Source organism: Salvelinus namaycush, chromosome 3, assembly GCF_016432855.1.
Source record: "Salvelinus namaycush isolate Seneca chromosome 3, SaNama_1.0, whole genome shotgun sequence".
NCBI classification, from domain to species: domain Eukaryota; kingdom Metazoa; phylum Chordata; class Actinopteri; order Salmoniformes; family Salmonidae; genus Salvelinus; species Salvelinus namaycush.
The window spans coordinates 75614154-75631392 of record NC_052309.1 but is presented as its reverse complement, the minus strand read 5'-3'; the positions used below and the strand labels follow the sequence as shown (position 1 = coordinate 75631392).

The 17239-nt window shown below is 45.3% G+C and overlaps 1 protein-coding gene across 1 annotated transcript in view; it reads right to left on the bottom strand.

Moving 5' to 3' along the window:
* Nucleotides 1-13657, bottom strand: part of LOC120044041 (microtubule-associated serine/threonine-protein kinase 1-like) — a 53290-nt gene extending 39633 nt beyond the window's left edge. Inside the window, exons 1-2 of the mRNA XM_038988631.1 lie at nucleotides 13619-13657; nucleotides 2602-2633 (exon numbers count right to left, since the gene is read on the bottom strand). Coding sequence (XP_038844559.1) covers nucleotides 2602-2633; nucleotides 13619-13657 — 71 coding nt within the window. The remainder of the gene's footprint in view (nucleotides 1-2601; nucleotides 2634-13618) is intronic.
* Nucleotides 13658-17239: the final 3582 nt, after the last annotated feature.

Below are 17239 nucleotides of genomic sequence, written 5' to 3'. Positions count from 1 at the left end.
GAATTGTGATACAGTGAATTATAAGTGAAATAATTTGTCTGTAAACAATTGTTGGAAGAATATATTGTGTCATGCGCAAAGTAGATGTCCTAACCAACTTGCCAAAACTATAGTTTGTTAACAAGAAAATTGTGGAGTAGTTGAAAAACGAGTTTTAATGACTCCAACCTAAGTGTGTGTAAACTTCCGACTTCAACTGTACGTATCCCCTTACAGTCATCGCTCAACAAAGAGTTTATCTCAGCATCACTGAGTCAAACTGATTCAAACAGAGCCATGGATATAATCAAACAGTCACCTTTCATTTTTTGAGTCACTGATTAGTAAATACTACATTAAGCCTGAAATAATGATACAGTCCTATCTTAGCTGGTACATAGAGGATGTCTGTAGAACCACTGACACAGCAATCTTCATAAACACTACTCTAAGTCACTCGACAGCCTCACTCAGCAGAACTGAGCAGAAATACAAAACCAGATGGACACTCACACACGCACGCACGCACGCACTCACGCACTCATGCACACACACACACTCACGGTGACCTTATAAGCACAAACACATCAGTCGCACTGTCAATGCTAACCACCTCCTAATGTACACTTAGCTGATACACACACACAGAGAGGGAGAGAAACCCAGATAGATGAGGTGATGGAGGGAGGGAGAGAAACACAGATAGATGAGGTGATGGAGGGAGGGAGAGAAACACAGATAGATGAGGTGATGGAGGGAGGGAGAGAAACACAGATAGATGAGGTGATGGAGGGAGGGAGAGAAACACAGATAGATGAGGTGATGGAGGGAGGGAGGGATAAGAAAAGGATAAAAACAAAAGGGAGGACAGGGAACAACATCACGTATTACAAAGACAGAATCCCCCACCGCTCAGGACACACTGACCTATTTAACAGTGCCCTTTGTTTTATATTGTACCTTTTGGTGCGTCGGAACATGTTGCTTGCGTAGTGAAGGTAGCTTAGCGTAATGCTAAGCAACGAGAGCAGTTGAGAAGTGAGAGTCAGGAAGCAGCAGGGTCCCTTGAAAATGTCATCGCAAACACTCCCTCAACCTCTAGATGTGCACCGGTGTCTGAGTGCTGTGGCGGTAGACAAACGTCAGTAAAGGAGAGTGAGGGAGGGAGGGAGGGAGCGAGAGAGGGAGGGAGGGAGCGAGAGAGAGAGAGAGAGAGAGGGGGGGGGGGGGGGGGTGGAGGGAGGGAGGCTGAGGCTGTCTTTGATTTTAAATAGGAACAAAAAACCAGACAGGGAATTTTTGGTCGTGTCTCAAGGGTAAGGGCCATGGCAAGGGAAGGGATGATGAATTCATTATCCCAGGGAGGAGGAGAAGACTCTCAAAGAAGTCCAGAGCTTGTTAATTGAAGCTGATGCTAGAAGGTGGTAGAGGTGTGTGTGTTTATCTGCAATATGTGTGTATACAAGTGGACATGTCGTACATAACAAAAAACAGATATTTAAGATTAGATATGTGCACACCCATTCCATAATTCATCCAAGCAAATGTAAAACCACATCAGTGCTGATAAATACAAGCCTACTGAGAACAATAGAGGAGACACCCCATCCAGATGAATAGATCAAGGCAGTAGATGATTGTGAGCTCATCTATAATGGATGATATGGATGATACTGGTCTATGGGGAGGGAGGCCTAGAATGGGAACCAGACTGAAACAGAATGAACCCAGATGGTACATCTCTGGAGGAGAGCATAGAGTTGATGACTAAAAAGGGGACAAAATGAAAGCTGAATACCACTGTGAGGGAAAGATAGAGGAGATGACCAGTGGTCACTGAGGTCAGAGGTCAGCACGGTCCCCAGGTTCATTTCCTGGTTTATTTCCCAGGGGTATGGTGTGGGTGATATGGGCAGGGGGAAGAGACGGGTTACAAAGAAAGGCAGAGAGAGGGACTGGATGGAAGTAGGGACAGAGACTACACAGAGAGACTGCTTGGGTCTGTGTTCTGTATGCTGTGATTTTAAACACACACAAGCGTGCGCACACACACACACACACACACACACACAATGATAGAATGATAAAAGCTTCATCTACCACATTATTAACGTATTATAACATTTAATTAACACAATCAATCATTTCAGCCATATCTTTGTCTTGCTGACACAGACAATAACACACTGGGGCTGTTTCCCTGCCACACACAAGCTAGGGTATGAGAAGGAGGGTGAGAGAGAGAGAGCGAGAGACAGAGCCAGAGACAGAGCGAGAGAGGCAGAGCGAGAGACAGACAAAGAAAGAGGAGGAAGTGTTTCAGCACCATGGAAAGCGATCAGACGCAGAGCGCTGTCTACCCAGACAGACTGCAGGATTGCCTCCTCCATTCATTCTAATTCCCCTCTAAGTACCTCTCAAGTATCCTCAAACCCTCAATAGGGTGTTGAAATGCTAATCATGTCTCAACTGGGATTCAACAGGGATGAAATCTTCCAACCAGGACAGTAGAGCCCTCGGCTGATAAAAGAGTTCTTGTTTCCAAACACACACTTCCCCTGGCTCGGGGTGTGTTTCATAGGGAGTGCCCAGTTGGCCAGGAGGGAGGGAAGATGTACTAACCTGCTGTTCTTGCGGGGCAGTGGCAGATCCTTCTGGAAGAAAGGCAGAAAAAGAGAGGACAACAGAGATCAGGTACTGGTAACATTAGAGGGATTCACAGGTAACGAGGTGATTAGAAGCAGAGAAACAGACATCAACTAAACCCCTGTACGTCACCTCACCACATTGGTACATAAGCTAAGCAATGGAATGTTATGACTTGACACCTCCCTTCAGTCTCTTAGTCCACTTGGACCTCGCCTCTGCTATAAAGACTCACATATACAGTACATTAATATATACAGTACATGGTATTGTCACGCCCTGACCATAGAGAGCTTTTTATTCTCTATGTTGGTTAGGTCGGGGTGTGACTAGGGTGGGTCATCTAGGTGATTATACAGTATAGCTATGTTGGCCTGGTATGGTTCCCAATCAGAGGCAGCTCTTTATCGTTGTCTCTGATTGGGGATCATATTTAGGCAGCCATTCCCCATTGTGCTTTGTGGGATCTTATTTTTGTGTAGTGCCTGTTAACACTGCAATTACTTCACGGTTCGTTTGTTTTCTGTATTTGTTTTGGTGTGCCTCCTCCCCGCACTCGCCCTGAGGTGCGTCACCAGCCCGGTGCCACCTGTACCGCCCCCGCGCATCAGGCCTCCAGTGCGCCTCCCCAGTCCAGTATGTCCTGTGCCTGCTCCTCCACCAGTGCCTGTCCCACGCACCAGGCTTCCGGCGACATTTCCCAGTCCAGAGCTTCCGGCGACTGTTCCCAGGCCAGAGCTTCCGGCGACAGTGCCCAGTCCAGAGCTTCCGGCGACAGTGCCCAGTCCAGAGCTTCCGGCGACTGTTCCCAGTCCAGAGCTTCCGGCGACAGTGCCCAGTCCAGAGCTTCCGGCGACGGTCCCCAGTCCGGAACCTCCTGAGACGGTCCGCAGTCCGGAACCTCCTGAGATGGTCGGCAGTCCAGAGTCTCCAGCGACGGTCGGCGGTCCAGTCTCCAGCGACGGTCAGCGGTCCAGAGCCCCCAGCGACGACCCACGGTCCGGTTCCTCTGGCGACGATCCACGGTCCGGAGTCTCCGGCGACGATCTACGGTCTGGTTCCACCGGCGACGACCCACGGTCCGGTTCCTCCGGCGACGAACCACGGTCCGGTTCCTCCGGCGACGATCCACGGTCCGGAGCTTCCGGCGACGATCCCTGCACCAGAGCCGCCACTGAAGATGACGTATCCGCGAGCGGAGTGGGTACTTCACCCCGCACCGGAGCCGCCCCCGACGGTAGATGCCCACCCGGACCCTCCCCTATTGAGTCAGGTTTTGCGGTCGGAGTCCGCACCTTTGGGGGGGGGGGGGTGGGGGGTACTGTCACGCCCTGACCATAGAGAGCTTTTTATTCTCTATGTTGGTTAGGTCGTGGTGTGACTAGGGTGGGTCATCTAGGTGATTATATATCTATGTTGGCCTGGTATGGTTCCCAATCAGAGGCAGCTCTTTATCGTTGTCTCTGATTGGGGATCATATTTACGCAGCCATTTCCCCATTGTGCTTTGTGGGATCTTGTTTTTGTGTAGTGCCTGTTAACACTGCAATTACTTCACGGTTCGTTTGTTTTCTGTATTTGTTTTGGTGAGTTTCATTGATTAAAACATGTGGAACTCTACGCACGCTGCGCCTTGGTCCAATCATTCTAACGATCGTGACAGGTATTCTGTGTGTCTTTGTTTATGAATTCCGTTGAGGGAAAGATACCAGGAAACAACAGAACAGAGAGGATGGGTAAGTGCATTATGTGCTTGTATATGTGAGTGTGTGCTTCAGCAATGTGGACCAGTGCTTTGAAGTGGACCAACACTCTCTCTACCGCTCCCTCTGTAAGGGAGTGCGTAACTGGCGGCAGGGAAGTCAGGGGCAGGAGAGCAAAACTGGGTAATCAACGGAGCAGTTTTATTCATAAAACCACCGGAAACCAGAACAACAAACAAATGGGTACAAAACCCGTCACGCACCAGAGAAAACGTGCACATGCTCTTACAATAAACAATTCCGCACAAAGACATGGGGGGAACAGAGGGTTAAATATACAACATGTAATGAGGGAATTGAGACCAGGTGTGTGGGAAGACAAGACAAAACAAAATGAAAAGTGGATCGATGATGGCTAGAAGACCGGCGACGCCGACCGCCGAGCGCCGCCCGAACAAGGAGAGGAACCGACTTTGGCGGAAGTCGTGACTTTGACTCTCTCTCTCTCTCTCTCTCTCTCTTTCTCTCTCTCTCTCTGTTCCCCCAGCAGAGCAGAACAGTGGGTCCACCCCCCTATCTCTCCCCTGGGTCCCAGATGGACCCAGAACACTGGGCTGGAACAGCAGCTAACGCTGAGAAGTGCCAAATCCTACCCCAGCCTGGCTCTTTGAAATGCTTCATGGTACCGATATTTGCGTTTTTCATGCATCATGTTCAAATCATTTATAAGTGACATTGTTGAGCTTCACAGTCAATTTTAGATATTTTCGGAGGATTTGGACATGATGCGCGAAAAATGCTAATATTGGTACCATGACTTGAATGGGATTTGTGCCAAAAATGCTAAAACATTAGCATTTGGAAACAATGCCAGGAAAATAAAACTAACGCATGGATTGCTGTCATACCTTGTCTATAGACTGCTTACAGGGTAAGGAAACCAATGTGTAATTTTGTAATTTGGGATGAAGTATCCCTTTAAGCTCTGTGGTGCCTAGAGCTTCAGCCTCAACCAGAGCCTGATTCTGCCTCTGTCTGTGTCCCTGATTGCTTACTTCTTACACACATTCACTACAACATACTCCCACTCTCTCCAGACATACATGTAGAACATGAAAGAGACAGAAAAATTGCAAATTGACCAAGAGGTACTGCAAAATAAATCGGGGAAGAGAGGGGCCAAGAGAGAGAAGGCCAAGAAGAGGTGAACAGAGAGATAATGGAGAGAAAAGAGGATCCAGAAAGTCCAAATGCTCACAGGCATCACTTTGGTGACTAACACTGAGCCCGTTTCCCAGGTGTGTGTTGTGTAGAGCGCTAATTAATGCATTAGCCACTCCACATCCACTCCTGTCAATGACGGGCGACTCAGTCAAGATGCCATTAGCATTGACTGACAGGCAACCAGTAACAATCAATACAATATTAGGTTAATCTTGAGCTAAAGTGTACATGTTTGTTTGAGTGTGTGTGTGTGTGTGTGCGTGTGCGTGTGTGTGTGTGTGCTTACATGTATACTATAAGCTATTAGGGCTGGGAATTCCCAGGGACTTCACAATACGATATCATCACAATACTCAGGAGCTGATATGATATGTATTGCGATTATCATGATTTTATATTGCGATTTGATGTTCCGAACATATTGCTCACTATATGTCTGCTGCAGAGAGACGAGAGAGCATGATAAAATTAGTTTGTCACGCCCTGACCACAGAGAGCCCTTGGTTCTCTATGGTGTTTAGGTCAGAGCGTGACTAGGGGGGTGTTCTAGTCATTGTATGTCTATGTCGGTGAGTTGTATGGTTCCCAATTAGAGGCAGCTGGTAATCGTTGCCTCTAATTGGGGATCATATTTAGGTATCCTTTTTCCCACCTGTGTTTTGTGGGATATTGTTTGTGTTAGTGTGTTTGGGCACTACGTCGTCATGGTCTTTGTAAGTTTTGTTATTTTGTTTCTAGTTTCACTTTGGTAATTAAAGATGTGGAACTCAATTCACGCTGCGCCTTGGTCCGCTCATTTCCAAGTATGTGACAGAGTTTTGATCTGTCAGGGAAATAAAAGTGCTGAAAACATGTTGGCTCACTATTAAAAAGGAAGATGGAGAACAAGCTATAGGATGAAAAATACAGGAGTTTTGGGACAGGTACAGACAACTATCTCTACCTACAATTATTTGTATTCTTTTTTATTATTACAAATCAATACTTAATATCATCCAAAAATAATGTTTGCGATATGTAATTGTATCGATTTTTTCTCCATCCCTATAGGAAATAGACTGAATAATGTGTGTGATCCTCTTCATAAGGTTCTCCCTCTGGAACAACTAGAGAAACCCTCTCCACAGTGTGTGCTTGTCTAGTGGAATGTCTTTGTATCCCAGGGACAAACCTCCCACATAGCAGAATACCTTCAACACTCAGTTACCTTGAAGTGTCAAATGGAACACTCCACAGATTTAGTCTTACCCCAGAGAGAGCTGGTAAAAGCTATGAATGCTTGGGAGAGAAGGCAGTAGAACCTTGATTGAGGAGTGAATACGAAATAAATAATTTTGGATCAAAAGAGAAGTAACCTCACCATTGTAAGGTCAGATACTCACATGAGTTTTACACCCAGCACAAGCCGAAGGTCATCGATAGTTGTTGGTGTATATTAAGCTCCTCCCATGGGTTTACGTGTTAATAGAAACAACTTCCTCTTTACAAGAACGACCGAATATTCAACCTATTGATTCCTCCTCACTCCTCCATTGGTCAGACTAATTGATCCTGAGCCATCAGAGCTCTGTACATTACTTGAAAGTGTGGATGGAGGGAAGACAGTGCAGAGAGAGACTAGCGATGGGGAAGGTGTATGAACATATCTCAGACACAACATCATAAAGCTATCTGGCTCGTACCCGTCATACTGCACATACCAGTGAATCACTTTATAATTGCCACTTTAAGAGCTGTGGCATAGATCCATATTGAGTCTATGCCTGTACTGAAATGCACTTTCAATAGATACTCTCCATTGCGCATACTTTTTCATCCAGGTCATGTAACCTCTCATAACATGATTATCTAGTTCGCTTTGACACACAAAGAGCGGAAATCTTTTTATGCTACAAGTGCAGACCAGTTAGAGTAAGAAAGAATGAAGAGAAAACCTTCTGAATATAGAGGTATTAAACCAAAGGAACAAAGCAGGATGCACTACGCCGACTACAGCATTTAATCAAAATGAGTCTGCTCGTTGTCTGATGTCCTCAATAGGGCCCTTTACTGCTGTGGCGTGTCTGAGGCATGTCTAGACAACAAAGAAAACAATGTGGTGCATCAAAGAGAATGCGACCTTCTATTTGTCTGGGAGGAAGGAATCATAACCATTGACAGGGCCCTACAGGTGTAGGATCTTAATTTGAGCCAGTTTTTTACTTCAGGAAAATAATCCAGCAGCAACAGGAAATGTGAATTATTATGTTGATTATAATTCATGGAATTGTTTGTCGGGGTTGATACATTTTAAGCAAGAGAAAATCAAGTCTGAAATTTCAAAATGTAAATTGCTGTCACGGATCCCTCCGGAACTTTCATCACGCACACCTGTCCCCTATTCCCACTGATCAGTATTTGTATATATGTGTCCTTTGGTTTCCATTGGGGGGTCGGTTATTGTTCCCATGTCCGTTGGTGGTGTGAGTACCTATGCGTTGGTGCAGCGGTTATGCTGCGTGCTATATATATTGTGTATTATGGGTATTGTGTCGGTCAATGAGGTTTACCATCGCTCTTTTGTTTGGGTACAGCCCAGTGTTTTTGTATACGTGTTTGTTTTGGGTGTATTAAAACCCCTATTGCGCCTGTCTCCAAAATCCTTTATACCAGCGTGACAATTGCAAACTTCAGAAGCCTTTTAAAACGTAAAATACATTACAAGTTTTAAATGTCCTGCATTGCAGGAAGGAATCAGCACCATGGACAGGGCCCTACCTTGGAGGAAGGAAACAGCACCATGGACAGGGCCCTACCTTGGAGGAAGGAATCAGCACCATGGACAGGGCCCTACCTTGGAGGAAGGAATCAGCACCATGGACAGGGTCCTACCTTGGAGGAAGGAATCATCACCATGGACAGGGCCCTACCTTGGAGGAAGGAAACTGGACCATGGACAGGGCCCTACCTTGGAGGAAGGAATCAGCACCATGGACAGGGCCCTACCTTGGAGGAAGGAAACAGGACCATGGACAGGGCCCTACCTTGGAGGAAGGAATCAGCACCATGGACAGGGCCCTACCTTGGAGGAAGGAAACAGGACCATGGACAGGGCCCTACCTTGGAGGAAGGAAACAGGACCATGGACAGGGCCCTACCTTGGAGGAAGGAATCAGCACCATGGACAGGGCCCTACCTTGGAGGAAGGAAACAGGACCATGGACAGGGCCCTACCTTGGAGGAAGGAATCAGCACCATGGACAGGGCCCTACCTTGGAGGAAGGAATCATCACCATGGACAGGGTCCTACCTTGGAGGAAGGAATCAGCACCATGGACAGGGCCCTACCTTGGAGGAAGGAATCAGCACCATGGACAGGGCCCTACCTTGGAGGAAGGAAACTGGACCATGGACCGGGGATACTTAGGAGGAGGTCACTCCACAGAGCCAACTCAGGAGTGGGATATGGAAGAGGGATATAGTAAAGGGATTCAGGGACGCATATAGGTTAAAAAAAAACAAATGAGATCAGGAGAGGAGATTAGCTGCTTGAGAGCCAATGTATCCTATCAGCGCATATATGATGGAATAACATCTGGTCTGGAGAGTGGTCTGACAAAAGGTGCCTCCCCTCCTAACTATTCATTTGCTTTAGATTTGCATCAGAATGTCAGATAATGTACGTTAAAATGTCATGTTTTCTAATAAAAAAATATGCAGGTCACTCCCTCAAGCTGCCCTACAAACAACATGATTTTCATTGTTGAACCAATATTTTAATGCTCTCTCACTTTGTCAGGCCATATGGGGAGAAACTCATGACACACTGAAATCTAGAGTTTATCAATGGCCAGCCATTGTGTCATTGACTTAGTCAATCCAGGAAGCTGAGACTAATGAAAGAGATTGTAATTGAGTTTCCGCTCTCTGAATGTTAAACACACTAAAAGCACAGCGACTGGCTGGCTGCTCTGAATCTGATGGATCTGGAGCGGAATGGCGACAGATGGAGCTCTGTCACAACCGTACCGTTCCCACTGACTGATCACAGATTTGAAAGCAAAACAATTATGCTCTATATTTACCCCCTCTCTGTGACGAGGATGACTGCTCTTCCAGAAGGTTCTGCACTGTGGGTTGAGGAGTCTAAATGGTCCCTCTGAGTCGCAACCACATTGGGATGTTTGTGACAAAATGACAAAACATACGTCAAATGTCTATGAATATTCAAATAGACTGTATTGTCCTGTGATTGCTGTGGTTGGCAGCATTACAAATACAGTTCAGGTTCATGTTTATATTGCCTGATTGTAATGCTGTGTACAGTACAGTATACTATGCTGTGGCCCAGAGGGGAGGTTGAACTCTCAGTTATAAGTCACTGTTCCAACGGATGCACCACAATATACTTGTGTATTCAGCCCAGAGCAGAACGTGGTGCGCTGGTGACCGTTTCAACACGGGATGGTGCATCTCAAGGAGCTTTATCCTTTCAATAAGAAATTAAAAAATTAATAGAATACAAGTGATTGGGATGTACAGTGCATTCGAAAACTATTCAGACCCCTTGGCTTTTTCCACATTTTGCTACTTTACAGCATTATTCTAAAATTGATTAAATTGTTTTTTCCCTCATCAATCTACACACAATACCCCATAATGTCAAAGCAAAAACAGGTTTTTAGAAATGTATGCAAATGTCATAAAAAACAGAAATATCTAATTTACATAAGAATTCAGACCCTTTACTCAGTACTTTGTTGAAGCACCTTTGGCAGCGATTACAGCCTCAAGTCCTCTTGGGTATGACGCTACAAGCTTGGCACACCTGTATTTGGGGAGTTTCTCCCATTCTTCTCTGCAGATCCTCTCAAGCTCTGTCAGGTTGGATGGGGAGCGTCGCTGCACAGCTATTTTCAGGTCTCTCCAGAGATGTTCGATCGGGTTCACGTCCGGGCTCTGGCTGGGTCACCCAAGGACATTCAGAGACTTGTCCCGAAGCCACTCCTGCATTGTCTTGGCTGTTTGCTTAGGGTCGTTGTCCTGTTGGTCACCTCCCTGACCAAGGCCCTTCTCCCCCGAATGCTCAGTTTGGCCGGGCGGCCAGCTCTAGGAAGTCTTGGTGGTTCCAAACTTCTTCCATTTAAGAATGATGGAGGCCACTGTGTTCTTGTGGACCTACAATGCTGCAGAAATGTTTTGATACCCTTCGCCAGATCTGTGCCTCGACACAATCCTGTCTCGGAGCTCTACGCACAATTCCTTCGAACTCATGGCTTAATTTTTGCTCTGACATTCACTGTCATCTGTGGGACCTTATATATGCAGGTGTGTGCCAAATCATGTCCAATCAATTGAATTTACCACAGCTCGACTCCAAACAAGTTGTAGAAACATCTCAAGGATGATCAATGGAAACAGGATGCACCTGGGTTCAATTTCGAGACTCATAGCAAAGGGTCTGAATACTTATGTATGTTCTGTTTTTTTTAACATACATTTGCAAAAAAAGTATAACTTTGGAACAAGTCTCTGAATGTCCTTGAGTGGCCCAGCCAGAGCCTGGACTTGAACCCGATCTAACATCTCTGGAGAGACCTGAAAATAGCTGTGCAGCAACGCTCTCCATCCAACCTGACAGAGCACACCAAATACAGGTGTGCCAAGATTGTAGCGTCATACCCAAGAAAACTTTAAGTTGTAATCGCTGCCAAAGGTGATTCAACAAAGTACTGAGTAAAGGGTCTGAATACTTGTGTAAATATGATATTTCTGTTTTTCATTTTTAATGAATTAGCAACCATTTCTAAAAACCTGTTTTTGCTTTGCCATTATGGGGTATTGTGTGTAGATCGATGAGGGGGAAAAAACTATTTACATGTGGAAAACATCAAGGGGTCTGAATGCATTCTGAAAGCATTGTATATAGAACCTTCCACCCCCAGCTGGGATATGGATGCTGATGAAGACCTAATGGTCGAAACGTTGTTGTAATAAAATCCCCTGGGAGCATGAGCAACAGTGTGCAGCGTTTTTCCTTTCTATTAAACATGAATTCACCTAGAACTCCAGCACCTGCAAAAAGTACCCGGATGTGCGTATGTTCTTCAGCTTTTGTACAACACCTCAATATCAGCAATATGGTGCTACTTTAATTATCTTCCCCCAGACCACTTCCTGGCAGTAATCTCTGTGAAGCTCTCTGATAATGAGATGGGCTGGCTAAGACACCAGCCAGCCATGAGGATCAGACAGAGGCAGGCAGAGAGTAATGCTGCTGCCGGACCCTGCCATGAGATAGGAGAAACAGCAGCACTATAAATGGTCGTCTGACGTCATGCCCTTCAGCTCCTCCTGTCTGAGCCGGAGGAGAAAGGGCCCCGGCTGTAATGAAACAGTACTGGCTGGACTCCCTGCCCACAGCTACACCACCGCTGGCCCCATCATTTCGTGGACACATGAAGGACAATGGTGAGAAAGTGAGTCTGGGGGGCTGATCAGAACCTAGACAGGGGCCTACTCATCACCTCAGTCAGTGTCAGTGATTGGCTTACCGTCCCATGTCTGACAGATGGAGAGGGGCTGGGGAGGAGGGTCATACTGTAGTATGGAAGTGTCATGTCATCCCCACTGGCTGGCACACAATCCTCAATACCCCACACATTATTCAGATCGGTCCTTCCCCTGTATGCTACTGTACATACTGTACATGTATATACGTGTGTGTGTGTGTGTGTGTGTGTGTGTGTGTGTGCGTGCGTGCGTGCGTGCGTGCGTGCGTGCGTGCGTGCGTGCGTGCGTGTGTGCGTGTGTGTGTGTGTGTGTGTGTGGAGGCTGGAGGGATAGTGTCTGGAGCAGATACAAAGATGTTTGTTTCATGTTAGTCATGTTGAAGCAGTGCATTATGGGGCTGACCTTTGATCTGCTCTCTGTGGGAGTGGGGTGTGTCACCATATGGCGCAGAGAGATGAGAGATGCGCCAGAAGGGGGATTTTAAACAGACACTAACGGTTGTGAGAGTGGCTGGGATGATGGGACTCCAGGGAGATGAGCTGTTGGATGAATCTGAAGGATGGTCATCCAGACACTATTCATCCTCATAAACACACAGAGAGAAGCACACTGGCATACACACACATCTTCCTTATGCACATTCATGACTCATGCTTGTTGTTGAGACATGTAGATGTTTATAGTTGTCACACAATGTCACTAGTTTGCTTTGCCTTATGTTTTAGTTCACACACACATCCACTGTTTGTTTGCTGTTGTGTTTGTGCTGTTGCCAGTGTCTTCTGTCTGTGTTGTCCATTTAGTCTTACATTGCCATTTGCCTCTTGCCAGGCCATCATTGTAATTAATGATTTGTTCTTAATTGAATTGCCTGGTAAAATAAAGGTAAAATAAAATACTGTGAAGTCAAGCATATGTGCACCGACACATGATGGAATTGAGAGTGTTGACAATGGCATGAGGTGGATTTTCCCAGCACAATAAAGAAACGGAGTAATGGTCAACCCCAGTCTCTCCATCCCCAGCTCTCTATCCTCCCTCCTCTTCATCACTATACTGCCCAGCCCTAATGAGGCACTCTGCCTGCCTGCCTGCCTGGCTGACCGCTCAGCTCAGTTCACTTGACTGAATCACGCTCCAAGGGGGAGGGGTGACCCGTACTTAACCAGGCTACTTCATAATGGATGAACACGTAGGCTTCAGTAATATGAACATGTCATATCAATATGCATGGCGGTACATTTTCATTATGGAGATATTACCTTGAATGGCATTATAGACATAGAGTCGCCAAGTATCTTATGAATATGACCTCTGCTGAGATACATTAAATCAAGATTTCTGCAGCTGAGCATATGAAGTCATAAATGAATAACACAGTTGTTATAACACATGCTCTGAAAAGGATGTTGTGTGTGGGTAATTGGTTATTAACATATTAGCCTAAAAATGGTATTGAACATAATCTCAACTCAATGGCACATTCTGTACGATTTCTATTGACATGAGTGTAGCCTACATGGAACTAACTGTCAAATGAGAGATACTATCAAACACATTACACCCGAACCTCACCTGCAGCCTCCGACGCCGAATTATCCCCGAGTCATCCATTGTGTAATAAGGCGCAGTCGGATGGGGAATTCCCAAAAACAGCCCCCTGACCCTTCACTTGTTTCGGTTTCGACCCAAACAACTCTGCGGCATCCACTGGCGTCCGGTTCTCACTCAAACAACACAGCCGAGACGGCGGCGTTGCTCGTTTTGAGCCAAAGCGCACAGTGCGCGTGTAGTGTCAAGTTGAGGAACCGCTTGAAAACCACCAAATGCCAGGATGTCCCGTAGCATCTGAAACGAGCAGGGTCTTCGTGCTTTTACGTCTCTAAAATAAAGTTATTCCGTTGTAGCCTATAGGTTAATTAAATGATTAAGTCAATGACTCATAAATCGCCATGTTGATAGTCGACTGTCACCTTCACTTCTTCCGGTTGTTTTTAGAACATCTTTGTGCACCACCAACATTTCTTTAGAGACTTCACTTGCAATATAGTCTAATGCACCAGTTCTTTGGCGGTGTCTAAAATAAGTTACACCTACAGTATTAAATGATCACAATATACCAGAATGTTCATTTCGCGGTTGATGCTGCTTGAACAACGGTGCGAGACGTGCAAAGATGCTTCCTCGAGCTCAGTTAGTCCCGTTGACATTACCGCTGATTCGCCCAGGAATCCATCCACTTCTTTGGACTCCCAAGGCAATAACAGTCCATGACATAACAAAACACATCGTCTTTCCGCTCAACCTTTAAAAATTCGAGAGAATGTTCTTCTCCCTGGCTGCATATCGCGGTCCATTCATTATTCCACCTTCACTTCCTTTGATAACGGACGACAATAGCGCGATATCTGTAACCCTTCCGTGCATGGGATTCCCTCACGCCCCTCCTCCACGCGCAATCCGCAACCGGGCCAGTGTGATGAATTTAACATCCCTCTCCTCTCGCCACAGGTAAATGGGGGGGATAAGAAGGATAATATGGGGTGAACTACTTCATTGTTGGGCAACGATGAGAACCGCATGCGTGTGATCGGCCATACTGGTCATTCAGGACCATGGACAGGGCCACGTAGCCTACCAATGAGTGCCTTAGCTTTTAGATAGTTTTACTGCGAGCCATTGCATTGTCATATATATTTTTTTACCAGCATTACAATCAAAATGTTGTACATTGTATACGATATACAGTACCACTCAAAAGTTTGGACACACCCACTCATTCAAGGGTTTTTCTTTATTTTTACTATTTTCTACATTGTGGAATAATAGAGAAAACATTGAAACTATGAAATAACATATATGGAATCATGTAGTAACCAAAAAAGTGTTAAACAAAACAAAATATATTTGAGATTTTAGATTTTTCAAAGTAGCCACCCTTTGCCTTGATGACAGCTTTGCACACTCTTGGCATTCTCTCAACTAGCTTTTTCAACAGTCTTGAAGGAGTTCCCACATATGCTGAGCACTTGTTGACTGTTTTTCCTTCACTCTGCGGTCCAACTCATTCCAAATCATCTCAATTGGGTTGAGGTCGGGTGATTGTGGAGGCCAGGTCATCTGATGCAGCACTACATCACTGTCCTTCTTGGTAAAATAGCCCTTACACAGCATGGAGGTGTGTTGGGTCATTGTCCTGTTGAAAAATAAATGATAGTCCCACTAAGCACAAACCAGATGGGATGGCGTATTTCTGCAGAATGCTGTGGTAGCCATGTTGGTTAAGTGTGCCTTGAATTCTAAATAAGTCACAGTGTCACCAGCAAAGCACACCCACACCATCACACCTCCTCCTCCATGGTTCACGTTGGAAACCACACATGCAGAGATCATCTGTTCACCTACTCTGTGTCTCACAAAGACACAGCGGTTGGAACCAAAAATCTCAAATTTGGACACATCAGACCAAAGTACAGGTTTCCACCTGTCTAATGTCCAATGCTTGTGTTTCTTGGTCCAAGCAAGTATCGTATTATTATTAGTGTCCTTTAGTAGTGGTTTCTTTGCAGCAATTCGACCATGAAGGCCTGATTCACGCAGTCTCCTCTGAACAGTTGACGTTGAGATGTGCCTGTTACTTGAACTCTGTGAAGCATTTATTTTGACTGCAATTTCTGAGGCTGGTAACTAATGAACTAATCCTCTGCAGCAGAGGTAACTTTGAGTCTCCTTCCTGTGGCGGTCTTCATTAGAGCCATTTTCATAATAGCACTTGGTGGTTTTTCCGACTGTACGTGAAGAAACTTTCAAAGTTCTTAAAATTTTCCCGATTGACTGACTGTCATGTCTTTTTGCTTATTTGAGCTGTTCTTGCCATAATATGGACTTGGTCTTTTACCAAATAGGTTTATCTTCTGTATACCACCCCTACATTGTCACACCACAACTGATTAGCTAAAACGCATTAAGAAGGAACGAAATTCCACAAATGAACTTTTAACAAGGCACACCTGTTAATTGAAATGCATTCCAGGTGACTACCTCATGAAGCTGGTTGAGAGAATGCCAAGAGTGTGAAAAGCTGTCATCAAGGCAAAGAGTGGAGAAGAATTTCAAATATAAAATATATTTTAGGTTACTACATGATTCCATATGTGTTATTTCATAGTTTTGATGTCTTCACTATTATTCTACAATGTAGAAAATAGTAAAAATAAAGAAAAACCCTGGAAAGAGTAGGAGTGTCCAAATGTTTGAGTGCTACTGTATATATTTATCCTTTTGCAATATCTGTTCATGGTGTATGTTGGTCTCAAAGCTCACATCAGGAGACCATGCAAATGGAATCCAGTAAGTCTACTGACCTGCTGTTTGATCAAGCATGGATCATCTTTATCATGCATGGCATACCCAGGATTTAACCCCCCTTGGGATGACTGATCATTCCTGGCCCATATCCAATATCTTTAGGTCCTGGTTATTAATAGGTCTATATGGGGTGGCAGCATAGCCTAGTGGTAAGAGCGTTAGACTAGTAACTGAAAGGCTGCAAGTTCAAACCCCCGAGCTGACAAGATACAAATCTGTTGTTCTGCCCCTGAACAAGGCAGTTAACCCACTGTTCCTAGGCTGTCATTGAAAATAAGAATTTGTTATTAACTGACTTGCCTAGTTAAATAAAATATGCATCAAACATTTGTCATCCACTTTTTGCATAATATGAGGGCTGGGAGCTGAAACTTTTGAATGTCTCTCCATCAGAAAAATGCTTGAGTGGAGAGAATGTTTTACCCGTGGTTTGGTGCCCTCAACATTTGTGAACAAACTGAAACAGACAGTCAGACAGTGCATGACCTGAGTGAAAAGAAGGAGCACAAACAATGGCCAATGTTTGCCCTTGGACAGTTGGCCATTGGATAGATCTACTATAATGAGTTCCTCTCATCATATTTGTTTTTCTGGGATGATGATGAGGGACAGATGGGTTGCCCTTTGGTAGAGAGAGGTTGCGTAATGCTTTGCGATCAAGGATTAGGACTTTCACGCTGTTTTTATGTAACATATGGTCAGTCCGAGTGTATGGCCCACGCAATGATGACCTCACCCTCAGCCCAAACATAGCCAGCCCACAGAGCAACACTGCACCACACACACACACACACACACACACACACACACACACACACACACACACAC